This window comes from Pocillopora damicornis, chromosome 4, assembly GCF_964200805.1.
Source record: "Pocillopora damicornis chromosome 4, jaPocDami1.2, whole genome shotgun sequence".
NCBI lineage: Eukaryota > Metazoa > Cnidaria > Anthozoa > Scleractinia > Pocilloporidae > Pocillopora > Pocillopora damicornis.
The window spans coordinates 3407241-3434074 of NC_142673.1; the positions used below are offsets into that span (position 1 = coordinate 3407241).

The window sequence follows — 26834 nt, forward strand, 5'->3', positions numbered from 1 at the left end:
AAACAAACAGAGGAAAAAATAAAGCGAAAATTAACAGGAAAAATACAAGATGAAATATTATCCTAACTAATGCATATGATGTCAAGTATTTTCTTCAGACTGACTGTCACCTAAACCTTAATTCAATTTGCGCCCTTACACTTTTTAAACTGAAAAAAATGATATTAATAATAACAATTAAAAAAAGAAGAAGAAAAGGAAATTATCAACGTTATGTAGTAATCCATGAATCCGCGAAATCTGGCTGCCACAGTAAAACCATTGATATTGAATCTGTACGCATTTGCTGTTTCATTTTTTTTCTTTTTAACTAACTTTTCTACTAATTACATTTTTTCGTCGCAATGACATCATTACAGAAGGGATTTCTCGGAATCCGTTCAAGAAGGGAACGTTTGTTCGCGCAATTTTTGATTCGTTAGACCTTTATTCATTCGTTTGTTTGTTTACTTATCATTATCTGTAAGCTTGTAAAAAAAAACAATTATTATGTAAAACTGCAAACATTGAAAACTTTGGGTTACAGCCTGTTCAAAAGGGTGTAATTACCCTGTTTCCTGCTGTGGTTGGATCAAACTGTTTTCTTCGTTGCTCAAAGTTCAGACGCGCTGAGAAGTTTGCTGCCCTAAATTTACTTATTTTTATTTTCATTTATTTATTAATTTATTTATTTTTTGACATGCAGAGGTTATAGCGGCAAATTATGCTTTGGAAGCTTGCTTGTATATTCTTCTGTAAACAACATGAATGCAATCACTGCCTGCAGTTTGCCAGGTTTTAAAATTTCTTAAAGTTTAGATTGTCCCCATTCCTCTGTTTAAATTTTCGCCTTTAAATATATATATTTTAATCTATCATATTTTAATATCCTAAAACAAACACTCTACTTAAATTGTAATTTTTTCTACTGGCTGTTCTCATAACTACTTCCTTTTTTAAAGTTGTACTGTCTTTATGTAGCTTTTAGAATTTTGGAGACAGCGAAGTACACCAGATCTAACATCAGTTGATTAAAGATGCCAGCAAGTATGTCAAAATGGTGATTTTTGGAAGTATATTGTTTTTCTGTTGTTGTTGGATGTAGGATTTTTGCAGTGTTAAAGTCGCTTTGTCATCTAAGAAATCTGAAAGTTTGAAGGATGGAAGGTCGTTAAAATATTCATGCCCTCCCTCTGTACAAGATTTTTTCTTCGCCTAGCTTTGCCTCATAAGATTCATTGGACACCTGCCAAATCACATCTCCCACTCCTTCCTCCCCAACCTCTCAGAAATCCGACATTAAAATATTCATTTTTTTAATAAAAGAAATAAGAATCAGAGACATTGTTTGTTCTTGAGTATAAATAAGCCATTTTTATCACTCTTTTTAAGCTCTGAACTGTGAAACTGGTATGAAAAAGTTATAACATTACATTTCAGTATTCACTGTAGTGGCTACGGCGGCTGTCGCGGCTCTGGGGTTAGCAAGTGTTGTATTCGTAGCTGTGTGGGGTGATGGTGAGTAACATCTTTAATCTTTCCTTATAAGGAAACAAGCAGTAGATGTATGGAGGTACTAAAGGCCGCTGTGTAGTTAGTATTGCAGCTCTTGGCTAACAAATGTTAAACTTCCTCCTTGCCATTGAATCGAATATTTTTCTTTTCTTCTTTGATAAAACTTTTTACAAAACGGGTCAAAAAAATTGAATGTAGTAATTAGGATTATAGAATTATTTCCTTACACGTGTGGATATCAGAATCACAGGGAAGCAAGCATTGTTGTCAAGCTTTTTTCAGTAGAGCCGGCGAAAAAAGGAGGAAGTGAAAGTCACAAATGAAGCGCTGCAGGTATAAACAGTTGATCGTGCAGGAATATTTTCAAAAGTATGACAGTGTCTTTTATCGAATTATGGTAGAGGTTTCTGTGTAACCACGCCTCTTCTCCTGAAAATGAAGAAATAATTGAATGTATCTTTCCCCAGGGAGTGGAGAGACGAGTTCGCAACAGAGAGAAAATGGATATCGGAATCACAGGGAAGCAGGTATTGTTGTCATGCTTTTTTTCAGAAAAGCCGGCGAAAAATAGAGGAAGTGAAAGTCACAAATAAAGCGCTGCAGGTGTAAACAGCTAATCGTGCAAGAATATTTTATGAAGTGTGACAGTGCCTTTTATCGAATTATGGTAGTTTCTGTAACCACGCCTCTTCTCCTGGAAATGAAGAAATAATTGAATGTATCTTTCCCCCGGGAGGGGAGGGACGAGTTTGCGGCAGAGAGAAAATGGATGTCGGAATCACAGGGAAGAAGGTATTGTTGTTATGCTTATCTGAAGCAAGTAAATTTGAACTATCAGCGATATGCTGATCAAGATAGATTGATCAAGAACTACTCAGGCACATACCACACTTGTGGCAGCTTCGTGCCTAGATCCTTGCAAAAAGTGCTTCGGTCCTCTATGTAACCCTCCAAGCTGACCGTAAGGGTCAACATGCATAAAAAGGGGCCTACGGATAAGAGTTCTTCTCAGAAAAAACTAAAATGTCCAACCACCCACGGTTTCCGCTCAAAAGCAGCACACTCTCCTCAGTTATATGATGACGCTGAGTGTTGGTCTGACTAAGGCTCGTATCCTTGACGGTCTTCATAGTAGTCTGACGCTTTACAAATTGATCGAACCAGGTGGAATTTAACAGTATAATACAGTTACAATGAATTCAGGGGAATAATGGTATCTGTGTCCAGGAATCGTTTAAAAGTTCAAGGCAGTGTTAAAAGTTTGCATACGAATGTTCTTTCGGAATTATCAGAACAATTTGCATTTCAAACTATTCCCAAATAACTACGGGAAGAGTTTCCAGAACCGAAAGAAGACTCACACATGAAATTCTCCCTTTTACACTGGTGTGAGCCTATCGTTTACTTTCTTAAGGTCTGTAAGCTGATTTGTTAGAAAGCTACATGACAACTCATCCCTTAACGTTGCACCTCAGTGAAATTTCAGTCCCCTCATGAATAATTTTGAATCACTGTATATAATTTAACTTGCTTTAAATTGCAATTCTTTCTTTGTTAATTCCATTCAGGTGGTGTCAGCTAAGTAAGTACAGATGTACAAGCATTAGAATGTGGAAGTAATTATTCGGCGGTTGTCTTTCAGTAAATCAATAGTGCCTATACCTGGCACTTTACTGGAACTTTTATCTGCAAAATCATTTTTACAGGTGCTAGAAAAACCAGAACACAAGAAGACGAAGAGAGAGCCAGAAAAAGAAGAGGAGAAGGTAATTTACACTATAAGAAATAGGCTTAAGTATTATACTTAATTCAACTGAACTATGGTGAATTATGGTACTAGTTCCCGCATCGTAAACATAGGATTGCTTAATTTTATGTTCCCTTTTAAGCTACAGCATCGCTTCATATGAAGTCACAAATACTGAGGAATAACAGTTCCTGTTCTTAATTTTCAAATCCCTTGAAATTAAGTAACATTTTCATATTACCCTTCACAAACCGCAGCCTCATCCCTTCTTGGCGATAGCAAGTCTACACCATACCTCTGGCAGTTCAAAGAAGCAGATTCTTATGCTTGGAAAAATTTTGGCCCCTCTGACAATGTTGTTCTGGAAGAGCTTTACTGCGACGTGAACAATGTGCAGGTTGAAATAGAACTTGAAGACACCACAATAAGGTGAATATGTATTTATTCTTAAACAATAAGGGAAACGTAGCTCATCATAGGTACAATTTGTAATATTTTTGGCCAGAAACTTTGGTAACCTTTAGATTACAGAGAACATCCAACTTGAAAATGATGTATACGGAGACCATAGATCACCGAAGTGTTCGGCCGTTTGATTTGTTTTCTTGAGGGTATAGAGCGGGTTCATTTAGACAAGAATACTGGCAAAATGAATGTCACAGATGCTCCACAGAAGCTAGTCAATTTCTCGACAAAACTTTATATCTGTAAAACACTTCAGTAACTTCCCGTACGTTTTATTGCCTCTCTTATCTCGTGCAATACTTTAACAGTTAGTTATTATCATTCGGCGGCGTGATTGTATTGGCGACGCAGAATGAGACGAGGGGAAACGGAAAAAGATTGGAAACAGTTGTACTGAAGTACCGCAGTCTGCGAGCGGACTCACACTGGTGCGGCAAGAGAGAAAAGGAGGGAAACGAGAGGTCTGGCACTAATGTTTGTGCCAGAAAAAAGGCGGATCTCTGCCAAGTTCACATTGTTTATCCGCTAAAATGCGCGGGCCTCACCACTCATGATGCAGCGCCAATTTGAGCCTGCAAGCAGACCAATAGCACTGCAGCTCACTAACAAAACATTTGGAAGAGGCTTACGCATTGTCACTCTTTTTCGTTTCTTTTCAGACATTCAAGAGAGCTATCAGAAAAGATGTCAGCCAATTTTCACACAATGTCTATGAGCTTGATCTCCCCCTTTAGCCACTTTTTGATCCGTCGACGCTCAACACCGTCTTACATCAAAGAAAGCGGCAACAAGTTTCCTACACTGTGGGTTTGGTATTGGGAAGACATCGATGGATGGAAAAAATATGCCGAAACGAATGTAAGTAGGAGGGTCTCAATGGGGTGATGGCTTTTACGGCTAACGGTTAAAATTTTGACCAATTTACGGCTAACGGTTAACATTTTTCCATTGTTTCCACTAGACATATTTTTTACGGTTAATTATGACGGTTAACCCCATTTAGAACCTCAAGTAGCGGTAACTGTTACGCAAAGATATGGTCAAGCAATGGCCCGGCCGGGTATACTTCTTTCGTAATTTGCTTTAATTGTATATTTTGTATCGCAGTGAAATTGTAGGGCCGAAAATTATGTTTACTTTAATGATATATATATATAGGGGAAAAAAACAAAGACTATCATCGCCTTTCATCCCCACAAGACTGTTTCGTGATTGCTCACTCATCAGGGGATTTTATGGGTGAGCAAACAGGCTTGTAGGGATGAAAGTATAGTCTCTCTGTTTTTTTCCCCTATCGCAACATATATCGCGCTCTACTGCTACGTATCGAACACTGTAAAACGGAAAAATCTATACACAGACTTCCTATATAATCCCTTACCTTCAATAAGGCCAAGAAACAGACTTTCACTCGAAAAGTAAAAGTTTGACGAACAAGGTAAAATAAGCATTGCAAATGACAGCTTAAGATGAAAATAAAAAGAGAAGAGAAATCCTGAGGCTGAGGTTTCATGGTCATGGATGGTCCAAACTTAAAATTCTTAAAACTTCTGTTTTAGCTTTGTTCTGGGACAAAACAAGAGCAAATTGAAGCATCGTATCTAAATGGAGACCCTGATTACTGCTTTCAAATCGGTCGGAACTCTTACGTTATACATTTTGAAGGTACACTTATGAGCCAAAGGAGTGTAGATCCAGAAGTCCATGCTTTTCGGCTTGTCAGAAGAAGACCAATGTCTGCTTCGAATTTAGCACTACAGACTACAGTAAGGTGAGTGAACGCAGACTGCACTGTAATTAGGAAGAGTAACCAATTATATTTTGGAAAAGTCACTGAAAGAGAGACTACTTCTTTTGTAAGCTGTCCTGGACAGAAATAGGCTTTCGATCGATGAAAAGCCGAAACATAATAAAGGTGATGATGATGATGATGATGGCAATGATGATTTTAATAATTGAAAGTCTCCATGTACGTGGATGGTCTGTTCAGCATTGTGGCTTATCCATCAGATCTCCATGAACTCAATTCAACAGCACCTTCGCAAGACTTTTGCGATTACAAGCAATGCAGATATCATTCATCATTTTCATTTTGCGACTGACAGAGAATTTGACGCAGGCTGAATTGTTCGCCATTGAAACCCTTGACTTGTTCCTGTATTGATTTTAGTTTACCTGATCGTCCTTGACGAGGCAAGGAAGCTATTTCGCTGTAGACGCATCTTACAGCAATTACTACAGCAAAAACGAGGTTGAAAAAACGAGATACATGTTTCTGACAAAAGTGTTGACTGGAGAATTTATTCGTGGAAAGCAAGAATTTCGTCGACCACCATTGAAGGATCCGAGTAATCTGGCAGGTGATCTGTACGATTCTTGCGTTGACGACGAAAATTTACCGAAGATCTTTGTAATTTTTGATAACGAACAGTGCTATCCTTCGTATTTGATTAAATATTACTTGAAATAGTTTTAGACATCAAAGTCAGACGCATCAAACTACGGTAGACTGAAGTCGGTCACAAGTGCATTAATAAACAAATTATTAAATAGCTACCAGAATTACTGATGGACACGGTAGTTTATATTGTGGGCCATAAAGAGAGAGAAAAAAAGGCAATTTGTAATTGATTATACAATATCATCATGAAAGGTCAAGTATTTGAAAGATTAAAAATAGATATAAAAAAAATAGCTAGTTAGCAAAATTCAGCGAAAAAGGTATCTTTAACATTTTTGCAACGCACGGGGAAAATGTTGACGAACAACTCATCGTTTGCTACTTGAAATGTTTCATTTTTATGTTTCTTATTCAGTAATATCTGCTTTTATCTTAACTTCAATTTTAAACAAACGCTTTCATCGTAGTTAACGTAAGGTTTGAAAATTAGGGAAAATCTTTGGGTGTATATCCTCGAATATTTTACAGTTTCAGATGGAGCATAAGTTTCCCAGTTTTAGATGGGTCACGATCGCTTAATAGAGGTAAAAATTATAGTGATTAAGGCGAAGTAGATTCGGGACCCTGAGAACCGACCGCTTAATACAGGGTGACCGCTTTATACGGTGCCGCTTAATACAGGTTCCTCTGTATTATCAATTTAAATTTTTAAGCAAACTTTTGTTGAAAAGCTAAAATATTTACTCTCCAACAACAAAAATAGGACTGAAATGGAAGTGCTTTTATAGTCATACAACACTGTATTGCAGCTGACGATAAAAAGCTGTTGTTTGTTCGTTGTTCTGTGGACTAATTTCAAAATAGGATTTTCATTATCTTTTGTGTAAGAAGTTTCTGTTGCTTTAGTATAAAAATAAACACGTTAAAAATAGCGATATGAACCGAAGTTTCGGAGTCTTCGTGACACCATTGTCGAGGTAGATGTTAGGAGAATGAATTCTGCGAGTATTAATTATTATTGTATGATAAAGAATGCGAGATTAAATTAAGAAAAACTTTAACACTGATTGAGTCAGATTGCACGTTCAGAGTTGGTTTTAGTTCTCTGATGAATAACATCTCGTGCACTAAGCAATCGAATTTATTTTTGCATTCTTTAGAACATCGAAGCGCTTCAGTAAGTATGGAAAGACGTAAACGACGGTCATCTTCTTTAAATAATAAATTCTACCAAGACAAACATGTCAAACATGGCAAGGTCCCTGAACACCTTCTAAGGCGCATCGATGTTCTTAAGTAAAGGGGGTTTAAACGAATGCCACCATTGCAGGAAAAATTGAAAACTCACTCGACCAAGAAATCGTCTGTCATGTTTTGAAACTGAATACTTTATGGAAATGAGAGCAAGAATTCCGAGAAAACGACAATGTTCTCCTGACATGAGTGGGGTGAGGAAATTAGCTTGTTTACGTTTGACTGGGTAACATAGCGTTGGAAAGCGTATTATAAAATCTAAAAAACATAATCGTGCAGGTATGCTTCTTCCGTGTTGAGAGTAGAGCGTGTTCAGTGTGAATTTCACAACAAAAAAGACATCCAGATTCCATTCAGTACATATTAGAGCACAGAGTTAATTTTTAGTGACATTCACCCCTGGTTATCAACATAAACTGAGGTCCACAATTTGCAACGCTGCCACGAGCATGATTTATCGGTCAGTTCTGCTCTTCCAATTTGATTTTGTTGAGATGAAGCTGTCAAATTAAAGGGGGCTCTAAAAAACCTGCCTCCATCACAGAAAACATTGAAAACACTCTCGAAATCATTTGTCGCGTTTTGAAAAATAACATTGAATGGAAATGAGGACCAGGATTCCGAGAAAACGGTAATGTTCTCAATTCTAACATCGATCCGAAGACAAAAGAATTTTATTCCCACAGCGGTTGGTCTGTGAAATTAATTACGGTGTAATGAAGTTCAGTGAACTGCTTTTTGGGCAGATTGCCGCTAGACTCATTATTACTTTCAATGTTACATTAGCGAGAGAACAGTGAAAATCTCGAGGGAAAACATCGACCAACTTCCGGTTTCATCACGCTTCCGTGCTCATTTCTCTCTATTACTATTGAAACGTCATTGACACAAACCGAAATTGTCACGCACGCTTTCATGAAAAATGAATAAATTACCACTTTCGTGATAAACACCTCCCTCTACAACTGCAGAATTGTGAACTTCGTAGATGTTGCAAGACTACAAAGGACCATTCGCAACGGAAAACGAAATATAGAAGATACACGATTCCTATTGCTGACATTGAGCGAAATTCTTCGATACATGATGCGTCTTAAGCACGTCTCGAACACACATCACGAAGGCGTTGAAGAGACCGCTTAAGCAAATTGGATAGTACTTAACGTGGCAACGTTTCCATTAAGATTGTACAGTCCAAAATTTTCTTTGATTCACTATGTACCATCATCCGTAACCAAGCAAAAATGATCAACGACAGGATAAATCTTCTGAGCGGACGTTCCTCGACTGGTTACGCTTTAGTTACAGTGATAAAAACTGTCGCCATATTGTTCGTTATCATCCTGGCAGTTCAGGGCGTATTTCATTTACCATATTATTTCTGCGGATTATGTGGATATTTCATTGTTGTGAGTTGTGTAAATATTACTTTAATGAAGATCTGGGTTATTTTTAAGTGGGTTCTCTGTTTCATCTGGAACGTATTCCCGGAACCGATCAAAGCCATCCGATCTTGCCTAAGGTCTACAACATTACGTGACGCGGTTACTATTTTTCATCTTTCTGGAATGGAAGAAGTTTCTGGCAACTGTGTTCATTGTGCAGCATAGTGAAAATGACGATGCTTTGGGTTAAATCTATTTCTTGGTGGACTCATGAAAAATTCATTGATTTCCGGATACCCAGATTATCTTTCTAGATTGTCGCGTGCACAGCTGTACGTAAATTTCTGAATGGTTTCCTTCCAGCGTCTTGTTAGAGGCACTTCTTGATGCTACCTATTTCAATCAGTTTTTGGTCCAGTTTATAGAAGCATTAGCCTTATCGTGGTCCCTATGAAATAACATAACGTATAATTATTGCCGAAACGCATATACAGGGAACAAAAGTTTATTGTAAGGGTTGGTTTTTCATTGTTTACGATGAACAGAGACAACTTGTAGCCAACTAATTACAATCAGGCTCATAACAGTTTATCTTGTAAAGACACTGTAAAATTCATTAAAAAATTAGAAATAATACCCAGTTAAAACTAGCTACCTCTAACTTGACTGTTTCAATCGATCTGCATTGAAATCAACTCACATTTTCATTCTGTTTCTTAGGGAACAAACCCACAAGAATTTACAGAAGAAACTTCTCTGCAAGAGCTACTGCAAAAGGAGCAGACATATAGGATCTTTGCGGTGTTAAATTCGCTTGGTCAGCTAAGAAATCTAAAATTTGGAAGGAAAGGGGGTCGCTAAAATCTTCATGCCCACCCTCTGTACATAATTTTTTATTCGCCTAGCCTTGCCTCATAGGATTCATTGGACACCTGTCACTAAACCATATCTTCCGCCCCTTACTCGTCAACTTTTCAAAAACCCGACATCATAGCATTTTTTAGTAGAAGAAATAAAAACCAGAGACATCGTTTATTTTTAAGTATAAATAAGCCATTTTTATTACTCTTTTTAAGCTCTGAACTGTGAAACTGGTACAAAAAAATTATTACTCATTACATTGCAGTATTCGCTTTCACTGCGGTAGCTCCCTTGGCTGTTGTGTTAACTGTTCTTCTCAGTGTTGCGTGGAATGATGGTGAGTAAAATACTTAAGATATCTGTTGGGAAACATAAGCAGTAGATGTATGAAGGTACCAAAGGCCGCTGTGTAGTTAGTACTGTAGCTCTTCTCTAACAAATGTTAAAAACTTTCTGGTGGACATTAAGTCATACATTAAAATTGTTTCGTCAGTGAGAAAACTTTTCACAAAACGGGCCAAGAAAAAAATTGTGTTTCGTAATTATGATTAGAATTTCTCCCCCAGATGTGTGGATGAATATAGATACCAGCTACTGCTTGATTTTGACTGTTTGAGACTAATAAGGTCATGAGTATATAACTACTCATCAGCGAATTATTGTATCATCTCAATAGTCTTTGTTTGTTTGTGCAGCTAGAGTCCAATGGAGACTTTCTGCTCTGTCATGACCGTGTGATAGGAGCTAATTATGATTAAGTTGATAAGTTCGTGAACTGTGCAAGGATTTTCTTTTTTTTCTTTTTTTGTTGAAGAGCCGGCGAAAACAGGAGAAAGTGAAAGTCATAAACGAAGTGCTGCAGGTATAGACAGTTGAACAAACAAGAATATTTTCAAAAGTATGACAGTGCCTTTTATCGAATTATGGTAAAGATTTCTGTGTAACCACGCCTCTTCTCTTGGTAATAAATAGATAATTGAATATATTTTTCCCCAGGTTGCAGAGGGACGAGTCCGCAACAGAGAAAAAATCGATATCGGAAGCACGAGGAAGCAGGTATTATTGTCATGCTTATTTGAGGTAAGCAAATCAGAACTATCAACGATATGCTGAACAAAAACGATTGATCACGAAAAAGACGACCGAGAAGGTCATGACGACGACTTTAATGCAATAAGTATATCAATAAGTATATCAGCGAATCATTGCAGCATCTCAATTACCTTTGTTCGTTTGTGTAGCTAGAGTCCAATGGAGACTTTCTGCTCTGTCATGACCGTGTAGTCGGAGTTAATTATGATTAAGTTAACAAGTTCGTGAACTGCACAAGGAATTGTTTCCCTTTTTCAGAAGAGCCGACGAAAGAAGAAGGAAGTGAAAGTCACAAACAAAACGCTGCAGGTATGACAGTTGAACAAGTAAGAATATTTTCAAAAGCATGACAGTGCCTTTTATCGAATTACAAACAAAACGCTGCAGGTATGAACAGTTGAAAGAACAAGAATATTTTCAAAAGCATGACGATGCCTTTTATCGAATTATGCTAAAGATTTCTGTATAACCACGCCTCTTCTCTTAGAAATAAATAGACAATTGAATGTATTTTTCCCCAGGTAGTAAAGGGACGAGGTCTTAATTTGTCCTTTTGTGCAGCTGGAGTCCAATGGAGACTTTCTGCTCTATCATAACCGTGTTCTAGGAGTTAGTTATAATTATGTTGATAAGTTCGTGAACTGCACAAGGAATTGTCTCTCTTTTTCAGAAGAGCCGGTAATAAAAGAAGAAAATGAAAGTTACAAACGAAGTGCTGCAGGTATAAACAGTTGAACAGACATGAATATTTTCAAAAGCACGACAGTACCTTTTATCGAAATATAGTAAAGGTTTTTGTGTAACCACGCCTCTTCTCTTGGAAATAAGTAGATAACTAAATATATTTTTTTCCCCAGTTAGTAGAGGGACGAGTCCACAACAGAGAGAACATGGAGGTTGGAGTCACATGAAAGCAGGTATTATTGTCATCTTATCTGAGGTAAGCAGATCAGAACTATCATCGCTATGCTGATCAAGAACGATCGATCAAAAAAAAAGAAGACCGAGAAGGTCATGACGACTTTAAAGGAATAAGTATATCGATACGTATATCGGCGAATCGTTGCAGCATCCCAATTGCCTTTGTTCGTTTGTGCAGCTAAGGTCCAATGGAGACTTTCTCCTCTGTCATAACCGTGTACTCGGAGTTAATTATAATTAAGTTAATTAGTTCGTGAACAGCACAAAGAATTGTTTCCCTTTTTCAGAAGAGCCGGCGAAAGAAGGAAGCGAAAGTCACAAACAAAACGCTGCAGGTATGAAAAGTTGAACAAACAAGAATATTCTCAAAGGTATGACAGTGCCTTTCATCGAATTATGTTAAAGATTTTGTTGTAACCACGCCTCTCCTCTTAAAAATAAATAGACAATTGAATGTACTTTTGCCCAGGTAGTAAACGGACGAGGTCTTTGGTTGTTTGTGCAGCTAGCGTCCGATGGAGACTTTGTGCTCTATCTGATAATCGTGTACTCGGAGTTAATTATGACTAATTTGATAAGTTCGTGAACTTCTCAAGGAATTGCAGCATCTCAATTGTCTTTAAGTTAATAAGTTCGCGAACTGCACAAGGAATTGTTTCCCTTTTTCAGAAGAGCCGACGCAAGAAGAAGAAAGTGAAAGTCACAAACAAAGCACTACAGGTATAAACAGTTGAACAAACAAGAATATTTTCAAAAGCATGATAGTGCCTTTTATCGATTTATAGTAAAGATTTCTATGTAACCACGCCTCTTCTCTTAGAAATAAATAGATAATTGAATGTACTTTTGCCCAGGTAGTAAACGGACGAGGTCTTTGGTTGTTTGTGCAGCTAGAGTCCAGTGGAGATTTTGTGCTCTATCTTGACCGTGTACTCGGAGTTAATTATAACTAATGTGTTAAGTTCGTGAACTGCACAAGGAATTCTCTCTCTTTTTCAGAAGAGCCGGCGAAAAAAGGAGAAAATGAAAATTACAAGCGAAGCACTACAGGTATAAACAGTTGAAAGAACAAGAATATTTTGAAAAGTATGACAGTGCCTTTTATCGAATTATGGTAAAGATTTATGTCTAACCACGCCTCTTCTCTTAGAAATAAATAGAAAATAGAGTATATTTTTCCCCAGATTGTAAAAGGCGAGGTCTTTATCCGTTTCTGCAGCTAGAGTCCAATGGAGACTGTCTGCTCTATCGTGACCGTGTACTCGAAGTTAATTATAATTAAGTTGATAAGTTCGTAAACTGCTCAAGGAATTGTTTCTCTTTTTTAGATGAGCTGGCGAAAAACGGAGAAAATGAAAGTTACAAACGAAGTGCTGCAGGTATAAACAGTTAAACAGACATGAATATTTTCAAAAGCACGACTGTACCTTTTACTGAATTATAGTAAAGGTTTTTGTGTAACCACGCCTCTTCTCTTGGAAATAAGTAGATAACTAAATATATATTTTTCCTAGATAGTAGAGGGACGAGTCCACAACAGAGAGAACATGGAGGTTGGAGTCACATGAAAGCAGGTATTATTGTCATCTTATCTGAGGTAAACAGATCAGAACTATCACCGATATGCTGATCAAGAACGATCGATCTAGAAAAAGAAAACCGAGAAAGTCATGACGACTTTAATGGAATAAGTATGTCGATAAGTATATCGGCGAATCATTGCAGCATCTCAATTGTCTTTAATTAAGTTAATAAGTTCGTGAACTGCACAAGGAATTGTTTCCCTTTTTCAGAAGAGCCGACGAAAGAAGAAGGAAGTGAAAGTCACAAACAAAGCGCTGCAGGTATAAACAGTTGAACAAACAAGAATATTTTCAAAAGCATGACAATGACTTTTATCGAATTATAGTAAAGATTTCTATGTAACCACGCCTCTTATCTTGGAATATACAGACGATAGAATGTAATTTTCCACAGGCATAAAAGGGACGAGGTCTTTGTTCGTTTGTGCAGCTAGAGTCCAATTGAGACTTTATGCTCTATCATGACCGTGTACTCGGAGTTAATTATAACTTAGTTGATAAGTTCGTGAACTTCTCAAGGAACTGTTTCTTTTTTTCAGAAGAGCTGGCGATAAAAGGAGAAAATGAAAGTTACAAACGAAGCGCTGCAGGTATTAACCGTTGAACGTACAAGAATATTTTCAAAAGCATGATAGTGCCTTTTATCAAATTATAGTAAAGGTTCTTGTGTGACCACGCCTTTTTCTTGGAAATAAGTTGTTAACTAAATATGTATTTTTCCCCAGTTAGTAGAGGGACGAGTCCACAACAGAGAGAGAATGGAGGTTGGAATAACATGAAAGCAGGTATTATTGTCTTCTTATCTGAGGTAAGCAGATCAGAACTATCACCGATATGCTGATCATGACGACTTTAATGGAATAAGTGTATCGATAAGTATATCGGCGAATTATTGAAGCACCTCAATCGTCCTTGTTCGTTGTGCAGCTAGAGTCCAATGGAGACTTTCTGCTCTGTCATGACCGTGTACTCGGAGTTAATTATGATTAAGTTGATAAGTTCGTGAACTGCACAAGGAATTGTTTCCCTTTTTCAGAAGAGCCGGCGAAAGATGGAGGAATTGAAAGTCATAAACGAAGTGCGGCAGGTATAAACAGTTGAACAAACAAGAATATTTTCATAAGCATGACAGTGCCTTTTATCGAATTATGATAAAGATTTCTATTTAACCACGCTTCTTCTCTTGGAATAAACAGACGCTAGAATGTAATTTTCCACAGGCAGTAAAGGGACGAGGTCTTTGTTTGTTTGTGCAGCTAGAGTCCAATGGAGACTTTCTGCTCTGTCATGACCGTGCACTCGGAGTTAATTATGATTAAGTTAATAAGTTCGTGAACTGCACAAGGGATCGTTTCTCTTTTTCAGAAGAGCCGACGAAAGAAGAAGGAAGTGAAAGTCACAAACAAAGCGCTGAAGGTATAAACAGTTAAACAGACATGAATATTTTCAAAAGCATTACAGTACCTTTTATCGAATTGTAGTAAAGGATTTTTTGTAACCACGCCTTTTCTCTCGGAAATAAGTAGATAACTAGATACATATTTTTCCCAGGTAGTAGAGAGACAAGTCCGCAACGAAGAGAAAATGGATGTTTGAATTACATGGAACCAGGTATTGAAGTCATACCTATCTAAGGTGAGCAGATTAGAACTATCACCAATATCCTGATCAAGAACGATAGATCAAGAAGAAGACCGAGAAGGTCATGACGACTTCAATGGAAGAAGTATATCGATAAGTATTTCGGCGAATCATTGTAGCATCTTAATTGTCTTTGTTTGTTTGTGCAGCTAGAGTCCAGCGGAGGATTTCTGCTCTGTCAAGATTTCCCATATGGAGCGCTGCAGGTATAAACAGTTGTACAAACAAGAATATTTTCAAAAGTATGACAATGCCTTTTATCGAATTATGGTAAAGATTTCTGTGTAACCACGCCTCTTCTCTTGGAAATAAATAGATAATTGAATGTATGTTTCCCCAGGTTGTAGAGGGACGAGATCTTTATTCGTTTGTGCAGCTAGAGTCCAATGGAGACTTTCTGCTCTATCATGACCGTGTACTCAGAGTTCATTATGATTAAGTTTATTAGTTTGTGAACTGCACAAGGAATTGTCTCTCTTTTTTAGATGAGCTGGCGAAAAACGGAGAAAATGAAAGTTACAAACGAAGTGCTGCAGGTATAAACAGTTAAACAGACATGAATATTTTCAAAAGCATGACAGCACCTTTTATCGAATTATAATAAAGGTTTTTGTGTAACCACGCCTCTTCTCTTGGAAATAAGTAGATAACTGAATATATATATTTTTCCCCAGTTAGTAGAGAGACGAGTCCACAACAGAGAGAACATGGAGGTTGGAGTCACATGAAAGCAGGTATTATTGTCATCTTATCTGAGGTAAGCAGATCAGCACTATCAACGATATGCTGATCAAGAACGATCGATCTAGAAAAAGAAAACCGAGAAGGTCATGACGACTTTTAAGGAATAAGTATATCGATACTTATATCGGCGAATCGTTGCAGCATCTCAATTGTCTTTAAGTTAATAAGTTCGTGAACTGCACAAGGAATTGTTTCCCTTTTTCAGAAGAGCCGACGAAAGAAGAAGAAAGTGAAAGTCACAAACAAAGCGCTGCAGGTATAAACAGTTGAACAAACAAGAATATTTTCAAAAGCATGACAGTGAATTTTATCGAATTATAGTAAAGATTTCTATGTAACCACGCCTCTTCTCTTGGAATAAACAGACGATTGAATGTAATTTTCCACAGGTAGTAAAGGGACGAGATCTTTGTTCGCTTGTGCAGCTAGAGTCCAAAGAAGACTTTATGCTCTATCATAACCGTGTACTCGGAGTTAATTATAACTAAGTTGATAAGTTCGTGAACTTCTCAAAGAATTGTCTCTCTTTTTCAGAAGAGCTGGCGATAAAAGGAGAAAATGAAAGTTACAAGCGAAGCGCTGCAGGTACTAACCGTTGAACGTACAAGAATATTTTCAAAAGCATGACAGTGCCTTTTATCGAATTATAGTAAAGGTTTTTGTGTAACCACGCCTCTTCTCTTGGAAATAAGTTGTTAACTAAATATATATTTTTTTTCCAAGTTGGTAGAGGGACGAGTGCACAACAGAGTGAAAATGGAGGTTGGAATAACATGAAAGCAGGTATTATTGTCTTCTTATCTGAGGTAAACAGATCAGAACTATCACCGATATGCTGATCATGACGACTTTAATGGAATAAATGTATCGATAAGTATATCGGCGAATTATTGAAGCACCTCGATTGTCCTTGTTCGTTTGTGCAGCTAGAGTCCAATGGAGACTTTCTGCTCTGTCATGACCGTGTACTCGGAGTTAATTATGATTAAGTTGGTAAGTTCGTGAACTGCACAAGGAATTGTTTCCCTTTTTCAGAAGAGCCGGCGAAAGATGGAGGAATTGAAAGTTATAAACGAAGTGCGGCAGGTATAAACAGTTGAACAAGCAAGAATATTTTCAAAAGCATGACAGTGACGTTTATCGAATTATGGTAAAGATTTCTATGTAACCACGCCTCTTCTCTTGGAATAAACAGACGATAGAATGTAATTTTCTACTGGCAGTAAAGGGACGAGGTCTTTGTTCGTTTGTGCAGCTAGAGTCCAATGGAGACTTTCTGCTCTGTCATGACCGTGCACTCGGAGTTAATTATGATTAAGTTAATAAGTTCGTGAACCGCACAGGAAATCGCTTCTCTTTTTCAGAAGAGCCGACGAAAGAAGAAGGAAGTGAAAGTCACAAACAAAGCGCTGAAGGTATAAACAGTTAAACAGACATGAATATTTTCAAAAGCATGACAGTACCTTTTATCGAATTGTAGTAAAGGATTTTTTGTAACCACGCCTTTCCTCTTGGAAATAAGTAGATAACTAGATATGTATTTTTCCCAGATAGTAGAGAGACGAGTCCGCAACAAAGAGAAAATGGATATTTGAATTACATGGAACCAGGTATTGATGTCATACTTATCTGAGGTAAGCAGATTAGAACTATCACCCATATGCTGATCAAGAACGATAGATCAAGAAGAAGACCGCGAAGGTCATGACGACTTCAATGGAAGAAGTATATCGATAAGTATTTTGGCGAATCATTGCAGCATCTTAATTGTCTTTGTTTGTTTGTGCAGTTAGAGTCCAGCGGAGAATTTCTGCTCTGTCAAGATTTCACATATGGAGTGCTGCAGGTATAGACAGTTGAACAAACAAGAATATTTTCAAAAGCATGACAGTGACTTTTATCGAATTATAGTACAGATTTCTATGTAACCACGCCCCTTCTCTTGGAATAAACAGACGATTGAATGTAATTTTCCACAGGTAGTAAAGGGACGAGGTCTTTGTTCGTTTATGCAGCTTGAGTCCAATGGAGACTTTATGCTCTATTATGACCGTGTACTCGGAGTAAATTATGATTATGTTTATTAGTTCGTGAACTGCACAAGGAATTGTCTCTCTTTTTCAGAAGAGCTGGCGATAAAAGGAGAAAATGAAAGTTACAAACGAAGCGCTGCAGGTATAAACAGTTGAACGTACAAGAATATTTTCAAAAGCATGACAGTGTCTTTTATTGAATTACAATAAAGGTTTTTGTGTAACCACGCCTCTTCTCTTGGAAATGAATTGACAATTGAATGTATTTTTCCCCAGGTAATGAAGGGACGAGGTCGCGACAGAGAGAAAAAGGACGTCGGAAGTACAAGGAAGCAGGTATTGTTGTTATGCTTATCTGAAGCAAGTAGATTTGAACCATCAGTGATATGCTGATCAACAACGATCGATCACGAACTACCTTGATACATAGCACACTTGTGGCAACTTCGTGCCTAGATCCTTACAAAAGCGCTTCGGTTCTTTACGTAAACCTCCAGGCTGACCGTAAAGGTCAACATGCAGAGAACTGGTCCCACAGGTTAGAACATTCTACAGTGAGGACTGAAATGTCCAACCATACACAGTTTCCACTCAAAGGCAGCATACTCTCCTCAATTATATGATGACGCTGAGTGTTGGTCTGACTAGGGCTCGTATCCTTGACGACCTTCATAGTAGTCTGACGCCCTATCATTTGATTTAACTAGGTGGAAATTAACAGTAGGGTTAGGGTTAACACAGTTACAATAGGAACTGAATTTATGTACCCTTCCTTGGTAAAGAACTGACCTTTGTACTACGCGTAGAGGACTTGGGCATTATACTTGACTCAAACATGTCATTTAATGATCATATATTTTCACTTAGCACCTCTTTGTTATCAGTACTATGTCAAATTAAAAGAGTGCGACATCTTTTCTCGAGAGAGGTACTACACACAATTTTATACTCATTAGTATTAAGCAAACTGTTTTACTGTTCCACTGTCTGGGCCGGAACATCAAAGATCAATCTTCACAAGCCGCAGCTGATTTAAAACTTTGCAGCACGCACTTTGACAAAACTAGAAAGTTTTACCACAAAACGCCAGTCCTCAAAGAACTCGGCTGGCTCACCATTGAAAAGTTGCTAAACCTACGGAATGTCACAATATATGATATACAAATTTTTTAACGGGCTAGCCCCAACATATTTGAGCTCCAAGCTAGTTAAAAACTTGGACATTCAAAAGCACTAAACTAAATCGAAAGACCAGCTTAGAGTGCCGAGGTGTAGGATAGCTACCACTCAGCACGCATTTTTGTGTGGCTTACACGAACTGTAAACCACGCAATGTCATGATCCAAGATATTTATTCCTGGATTTGTCACGGTGAACAGAGTGCTTGTCATGTGGTTTACTATCGTCGAGGATAGGTTCCAGTCTACGCTCGGTTAAGTTACGTAAGCTTCAAAGCTTCAGAAAGCGGCCATTTCATATTAAAGGGTGTGGCTTGAATCTGATCAGCAGACCTGCTTGAGAATATCAGAGAATATCGGAGAATATCTGAATGTGTCTGAGAGTATTTGAAAGCTTCTGAAATTACTTTAAAGCAAAAGAGATCCTCCTGCAGTGCTTAGGTTTTCCTTGCTGTTGTTGCTGTTGAATCGAATTAGACGAACCATGCAAAAACAGTTGACAAGAGTCTGTTAGCCCAAGATTTCGTCAGATGTAAGTAATGTGGGAATATTTGTTGAACAATAGCGATCAAAAATCGACTCTCGTGACAAATTCCTTAAAAAAAAATGCTTTGTCGCGTATCGTTTTAGGAATATAATGCTAATGATCTTTTACTTGAATGTCTTTCAATTACCAACATTGATACAAGTTGTTGGACAGTACAAAATGTGGAATAAAGTAGTGTTTTGGTTTGCCTAACATGAAAACCTTGGTGCTAAATGTCTATTGTGAATGATCCCAAACTTTGGGGAAGTAATAAGTAATAAACGAAGTAATAAACTGAGTAACAAAGTGGTTTCGCTTTTATCAAAATAAGAATAGGAGCCTAGTAGTTTAATGTTACTAATGAAATGTGATTAGTATTATGTTTTCCAAGTAAAGCCCAGAATTATTCAGACCTTAACATTTCATGACTTCTTGTAAGCTTGCCAGTCTTCGAGATTCTCTTCATAATAATTCGGATAAGCATCGTTATTTTTTTTTCAGTGGGCACGGTGATAAATCCTGCAATCTGATTGGTTCTTTACGCCGTCCGTATGATCCTATCTCTGCCTATGGGAAACGGTAACGCTTTCGTGAGTTGCCGAGTACATCCCTACATCGTCGCCATTTTTCATGAATATATCTCGTTTTTCTTGCTGGGCAGTATTTTAAAGCAAAGACATCGGTCACTTCCTCAAACAAATAAATAACTAATAATCCTCTCTTTTTCTCTCTCAAATCACTTTAGTTCAAAATGAATTTGTATGAGCAACAGTGTCATTACGTTGGTTGACAAGCCGCCTAAAAAACCGTCTGCAATTAATTTTAATCGTTCACAGAAAGAACCTAGAAAGTTAAAACGTGAGTTATTTGGTTACACCTGAACTAATCGATGGAACTTCCTTTCATTTAATATATCTGAATTTTCTCAAACAATTTATTCGTTGTGAAAGGGCGAGCGAAGTCTTAATTTCAGTTTTACAACAAATATACGCTCTCGGTGAGTCTTTCCAAGTCCATTCAACTTGAACATTCGTTCCGTAAATTGCACAACAGAAACTAGAGGAATTCAATGAGAAAAGGCCGCATTAAATCCCATTGTGTCTCGTTAGAGTGTATCATTCGAATTTAGTTTTTTTGGAGGAAAGACCAGATTTACACACGCCATTGCAGCAAACAAACAAGCAAACCCTCACAATTACTTTCATCACCGTTTACTTAATGAACAGAGGTAAATCTTCGTACATGAATTAATCGTCGATGAGAGTGAATAATACTTTCCGTAAGATCATTGACTGTATTTTAAGAAAACATTGTCGTGACAGTCTTTACCAAACTAGTTTCGATGTTTTTCAAAAGTTTACATGCGCTTTTTTTTCTTCTCACGCGCTCTCTGATTTACAGGTGTCAGATTGTGACAGATACTTGCAAAAATAATGTTTCAAAGTTTGTTTGGAAACCTTTTAAATCACCTTTATCATTACGCAAATGAAAATCACCTCTATTTTATCTACCATTTACTCGCTCAAAAATTGTTCACTTTATGGAAGATCTTGCCGTATTTACAGCCCTCAATCATTCGGGTTCTTTCGAAAAGAATTTCGTTAAGTTTAAAAAAATATATATGTTATTTACCGGCTAAGGTGCGGTCCGTATTGTGAAAAACTGTGACCTCGGTCTTGAAAATTTTCAAGACCTCGGTCACAGTTTTTCACCATTTCAGTCCCTGAATAATTTTTGAATCATTGAATATAGTTTTACCAGCTCAGAATTACGATTCTCTCTTCGTTAATTTCATTCAGGTAGTGTTAGCTAACTAAGTACAGATATACAAGCCTTAGAATCTTATTATTTGGCGGTTGTCTTTAAGTAAATCAGTTTATAAACCAATGGTGCCTATACCTGGTACTTTACTGGAACTTTGATCTGCGAAATCATATTTAAAGGTGATAGAAAAACCAGAACACAAGACGACGAGGAGAGAGCTAGGAAAAGAAGAGGAGAAGGTAAAGTACACTGCAAGAAATGGGCCACAGTGTTACACTTAATTCAACTGAACTGTGGTGGATTACGGTAATAGTTCCTGCATCTAAACCGATACGATTGCTTAATTTGATGTTCCCTCTTAAGCTAAAGAATCGATTCAAATGAAGTCACAAATAGGAATCACAGTTCCTGTTCTTTAATTTTAAATCCCTTAAGATAAAGTAGCATTTTCATATTACCCTTCACAAACCGCAGCTTCATCCCTTGTCGGCGATAGTGAGTCTACACCATACCTCTGGCAGTTCAAAGAAGCATATTCCTATACTTGGAATAATTTCGGCCGCTCTGACAATGTTGTTCTGGAAGAGCTTTACTGTGACGTGAACAATGTGGAGGTTGAAATAGAACTTGAAGACACCACAATTAGGTGAGTTTATTCTTAAACAATGAGGGAAACGTATATATTTGCTCACAAAAGGTACAATTTTTTATACCTTTGGCCAGAAACTTTGGTAACCTTATAATTACCGTGAACATCCCACTTGAAAATGATGTCTATGGAGACCACAGATCACCAAAATGTTCGGCCGTTTAACTTTTTTTCTTGAGGTTATAAAGCGGGTTCGTTTAGAGAAGAATACTGCTCGACAGAAGCCAGTCCATTTCTCGGCAAAACTTTCTATCTGCAAAATACTTCAGTAACTTCGTACGTTTTGTTGCATCTGCTATCTCGTGCGACACTTTAGCATGTGTCAAGGCTTCAGTTAGTTATTATCATTCTGCTGCGTGATTGTATTAGCGACGCAGAATGAGACTAGGAGAAACGGAAGAAGATTGGAAATAGTTGTAGTGAAGTACCGCAGCCTGCGAGCGGGCTCTCACTGGTGCGGCAAAGGAGTAAAGGAGGGAAACGAGAGGTCTGAGAGGGGTCTGGCACTAACGTTTGTGCTTATTCGCTCAAACGCGCGGGCTTCACCGCTTGTGACGCAGCGCCAATTTGAGCCTGTAAGCAGACTAATAGCGCTACAGCTCACTAACATAACGTCTGGAACAGGCTTAAGCATAGTCACTCTTTTTCGTTTCTTTTCAGACATACAAGAAAGCTATCAGGAAAGATGTCCGCCAATTTCCACACAATGAGCTTGATTTCCTCTTTTAACCAGTTTTTGATCCGTCGATGCTCAACACCGTCTTACATCAAAGAACGCGACAACAAGTTTCCCACACTGTGGGTTTGGTATTGGGAAGACATCGATAGATGGAAAAAATATACTGAAACAAAGGTAAGTAGCGGTAGCTACTACGCAAAAATATGATCACACAATGGCCCGGGTATGCCAGATGTCTGAAAAGTGCTCACGCAGATGTGTGGATAAATGCCGAGAGGTTTCGCCAGTAGGACCTCTGACATTTTCAGACATTTACATAATTCTCCACAATGTCGCACTCTATGTTCTGATGAGTGTTTTAGCATCTTAGATCACGCATCCATAACTTTCCAACGTAAAATTAAAGCTATCTACATTTAATGGGAGAAACCTTCACTTAATCATCAACTTTATCATGTTAATTAAAAACTCACCATGTAATGCATACGTTGTTCTGTTACTATTGGTCGCTATGTCCAATCAGCATTTTGTTATACACTTTATATTCAGATTTGTACTTTGTACTTTAATTTTACTTTGCACTTTACATGACAGCTTAGATGAAAATAAAAAGAGAAGAGAAATCCTGGGGCTGAGGTTTCATGGTTATGGATGGTCCAAACTTAAAATTCTTAAAACTTCTGTTTTAGCTTTGTTCTGGGACAAAACAAGAGCAAATTGAAGCATCGTATCTAAATGGAGACCCTGCTTACTACTTTCAAATCGGTGGGAACGATTACGTCATACATTTTGAGGGTACACTTATGAACCAAAGGAGTGCTGATCCAAAAGTCCAAGCGGCTCGGCTCGTCAGAAGAAGACCAATATTTGCTTCGACGTCAGCACTGCAGACCACAGTGACGTGAGTGAACACAGACTGTGCTTTAATTAGGAGGAGTTACCGCTTTTTTTGAGAAGTCACTAAAAGAGAGATTAGTCCTTTTGTAGGCTGTCCCGGGACGAAACTAGGCTTTCAATCGATGAAAAACCGAAACATAATAATAATGATGATGATGATGATTTTAATAATTGACAGTCTCCATGTAAGTGGATGGTGTGCTCAGCTTTGTTGCTTATCCATCAGATCTCCATGAACTCAATTAAAGCGAATGCAGCTTCGCAAGACTTTTGCGGTTACAAGCAATGCAGATATCGTTCATCGTTTTCATTTTGCGACTGACTTAGAATTTGACGCAGGCTGAATTGTTCGCCATTGAAACCCTTGACTTGTTCTTGTATTGATTTTAGTTCATATAATCGTCTTTGACGAAGGGGTTTCGGGAGAAGTGTGTGAGGCATGGAAAATGCTTAATTTGTCAACTTAAGATTCGTTTCTGATAAACGTTTAGACATCGTACGAAGTAATACCTCGACGCTTTCAGTAGGACTCAAGAGCTCAGGATCCCGTCTAACCACACCCATCCATGTTTCCTCGCCTTTGTTAATTGCAGCAATCCGAAAGGTCAGGTAATAGCCGTTGAAAGGACTAACCTGAAAAAGGACACCAAAGAATACCGAACTGTGAGTGAGCGCTTTCACAAAACGATGCCGGAACACCGCGTCTCTATAGTGATGGTGGAAAAAATAACAAATGATCATTTATTGCAGAAATACAAAAGGTAATTGCCGAGGAAGGGCTAATGGGAGGGAAAAATAATATGTACACCGGAACCTGTTCGTGATTAATTCTGCGTAGTTCAAGGGAGCCTAAGATGTGGGTATTAACTAACTCACAAAGTTAGTCTTAAGGGTTATTTCCGCCGCTTGGGTAAAATATAATCAGTGCGGACCGAAATAATGCTGTTTTCGAACGTAGACCGTCAATAGCTAAGCTTTTTTCTTTCACCTTTATCCAGAAAGAGCCAAGAAATGAGAGAGGAACTTAAACCTATACGTGAAAAGTTGCTGTTCCATGGTACTACATCAAATGTTGTTGATGCCATCTGCACACGCAACTTTGACCACAGAATGTGTGGGAAGAACGCGACAAAATATGGGCAAGGAATTTATTTCGCTGTAGACGCATCTTACAGCAATAACTTCAGCAAAGCTAAGGGTGACAGAACGAGATACATGTTTCTGGCAAAAGTGTTGACTGGAGAATTTAAGCGTGGAGAGCAAAATTTTCGCCGACCGCCATTGAAGGATCCAAGCAATCTGGCGGGTGATTTGTACGATTCTTGCGTTGACGACGAAAATCAATCAAAGATCTTTGTCATTTTTGATAACGAACAATGCTATCCTTCGTATTTGATTAAATATTACTTGAAATAGTTTTAGACATCAAAGTCAGATGCATCAAACTACAGTAGAAAGTCGGTCACAAGCGCATTAATAAATAAATAATTAAACAGTTACCACATATTACCGGTGGACTCAGTAGTTTACATTGTGGGTCAGAAAGAGAGAAAAAAAGGCAATTTATAATTGATTATGCTATATAAAAAAATATCATGAGAAGTCGAGTATTTCAAAAGTTATAAATAGTGAAAAACAGCTAGTTAGCAAACATTCACTTAAAAAGGTATTTTGATAATCTGATCAGTTCCAGGGAGACCTGGACAACTGTGAGCTTTGAGGAACAGATAATGTCCAAAGACAAGTGAACGAGCACATTTTAGGGGCCAAATGGCGGTTATTGCGTGCAAGATCCTTTAATATTTTTCCAACGCGCGGGGAAATGTTAAAGAACAACTCGCTGTTTGCTGCTTGAAATGTTTCATTTTTATGTTTCATCTTCAATAATAACCGTTTTCATCTTAAATTCAATTTTAAACGAACGCTTTCATCGTAGTTAATGTAAGGTTTCAAAATTGGGGAAAATCACTAAGGGTGTATCCTCGGATATTTTACAGCTTTAGATGGGACATTAGTCTCCCAGTTTTAGATGGGCCACTACCGCTTTATAGAGGTGAACATTACAGTGCCGTTGATTAATGAGAAGCAGATTCGGGACCCTGAAAACCGACCGCTTAAAAAAGGATGACCGCTTTATAAGGTGCCGTTTAATACAGGGTTCCACTATATTATCAAATTACATTTTAAAGTGAATCTCTGTTGTTGATAGTAATTTATCAGTATCAGTATTGCAGCACTTTAAAGTTGCATGTTCTGCCGAAAGGAGGTCATAAGTTATGGTCTTAGCTTTCCCACGAGAGTCAATGATGTAATATGACCCTAATACGTAATAACGTCTGGAGTTACGTTTTGTTATAATTTTACTGCAGTTTTATAGGCTTTCAGTTTTTTTTCTTTCAGTGGACCCCCCTGAAAACTACTTAGAGTGATAGAGGCCTCTCAAAATATGTAATTTATTATCAAGATTATTTTTTCCATTGTATAGTAGCAATTAGTGGTGCGTTGGTCCTCCATGCCCAGATGTCTAGGCATGAAGGTGTGTTAATGATTTTACAATAATTTCCCTTCAAAGTAAATGTCAGCTTTTTACTTTTACAAAGTTTCCGATGGCTTGTGCGTTGGAATCCAGATCGACTCAGCAGTTGGCAGACAGAAGTCTCTTTCTTCTTAGATCAATCGAACCCAATGCGTCTTTAATTTCACCTTGTTCTGTCTCTCTTGGGTAGTCAATCCTATTTGGGTTGTAGTTATCTGAAGGCAGAACCTTTCCTTTTTTTTTTCATCTGGTTCTGTCTCTCTTGGGTAGTCAGTCCTATTTGGGTTGTAGTTATCTGAAGGCAGAATCTTTCCTTTTTTTTTTCACCTGGTTCTCTCTCTCTTAGGTAGTCAATCCTATTTGGGTTGTAGTTATTTGAAGGCAGAACCTTTCCTTTTTTTTTCACCTGGTTCTCTCTCTCTTAGGTAGTCAATCCTATTTGGGTTGTAGTTATCTGAAGGCAGAACCTTTCCTTTTTTTTCACCTGGTTCTGTCTCTCCTGGGTAGTCAGTCCTATTTGGGCAGTTGTTATCTGAAGGCAGAACCTTTCCTTTTTTTTCACCTGGTCCTGTCTCTCTTGGGTTTTCATCTTATGGCAAACTAATTTTGAGTATGAATCGCAACATAATTAAATTTACTTGTCTTGATTTTTTTCCCTTTGCAAATTTAATTGAACGTTAACTATGAAAAATCATGATGAAAAAGCAATGTTTGTTTCAATTAAAAAAAATGTATACTTCTCCTGTTGAGATGACTAACCAACCTTAACTTAATTACATATAGTAAATGTACGTTCCGTTGACTGGTAATTTTCTGTCGATGCTGTGTCTGCCTTAGTGGTGTCTACCCTCAAATCCCGTGATGTTTCAATTAAAAATAAATAACGAATTTAGGAATAAAATTACCAACGAGTAATACCTCTTCTTGTAATGTATTAAATTGCGTTTACATTTCCAACTCTACACTCAACTTGCTTAAAAATCA

At 37.7% G+C, this 26834-nt stretch overlaps 2 protein-coding genes across 50 annotated transcripts in view; both read left to right on the forward strand.

The window, feature by feature from the left end:
• The window catches only part of LOC113669778 (uncharacterized), a 7533-nt gene extending 365 nt beyond the window's left edge, over window positions 1–7168 (forward strand). Inside the window, exons 2-9 of the mRNA XM_089205563.1 lie at window positions 961–1026; window positions 1420–1497; window positions 1962–2021; window positions 3201–3260; window positions 3499–3670; window positions 4366–4564; window positions 5266–5477; window positions 5877–7168. Coding sequence (XP_089061689.1) covers window positions 1017–1026; window positions 1420–1497; window positions 1962–2021; window positions 3201–3260; window positions 3499–3670; window positions 4366–4564; window positions 5266–5477; window positions 5877–5895 — 810 coding nt within the window. The 5' untranslated portion in view covers window positions 961–1016 and the 3' untranslated portion in view covers window positions 5896–7168. The remainder of the gene's footprint in view (window positions 1–960; window positions 1027–1419; window positions 1498–1961; window positions 2022–3200; window positions 3261–3498; window positions 3671–4365; window positions 4565–5265; window positions 5478–5876) is intronic.
• Window positions 7169–8255: 1087 nt separating this feature from the next.
• LOC113679375 (uncharacterized) lies at window positions 8256–25913 on the forward strand. Of its 49 annotated transcripts, none has more exons than XR_016186353.1 (37): window positions 8256–8770; window positions 9467–9563; window positions 9873–9944; window positions 10422–10469; window positions 10604–10663; window positions 10958–11008; window positions 11370–11420; window positions 11557–11616; window positions 11908–11955; window positions 12290–12340; window positions 12620–12670; window positions 12949–12999; window positions 13135–13194; window positions 13414–13464; window positions 13743–13793; window positions 13929–13988; window positions 14240–14290; window positions 14569–14619; window positions 14755–14814; window positions 14994–15050; window positions 15330–15380; window positions 15519–15578; window positions 15794–15844; window positions 16123–16173; window positions 16312–16371; window positions 16624–16674; window positions 16953–17003; window positions 17139–17198; window positions 17378–17434; window positions 17713–17763; window positions 17898–17957; window positions 21269–21328; window positions 21586–21735; window positions 22399–22591; window positions 23107–23318; window positions 23908–24075; window positions 24313–25913. XR_016186353.1 is itself a non-coding variant. In XM_089205476.1 (37 exons), exons 1-37 carry the CDS (start codon window positions 8606–8608, stop codon window positions 24728–24730), a joined length of 3072 nt encoding a protein of 1023 aa, XP_089061602.1. In that variant the 5' UTR covers window positions 8256–8605; the 3' UTR covers window positions 24731–25913. The 49 variants fall into 49 exon arrangements, 46 of the variants coding, with proteins under 46 accessions (XP_089061602.1, XP_089061604.1, XP_089061605.1 ...); XM_089205476.1 differs by having other exon boundaries at window positions 21564–21735; XM_089205478.1 differs by having other exon boundaries at window positions 16126–16173; window positions 21564–21735.
• The last annotated feature ends 921 nt before the right edge of the window (window positions 25914–26834 follow it).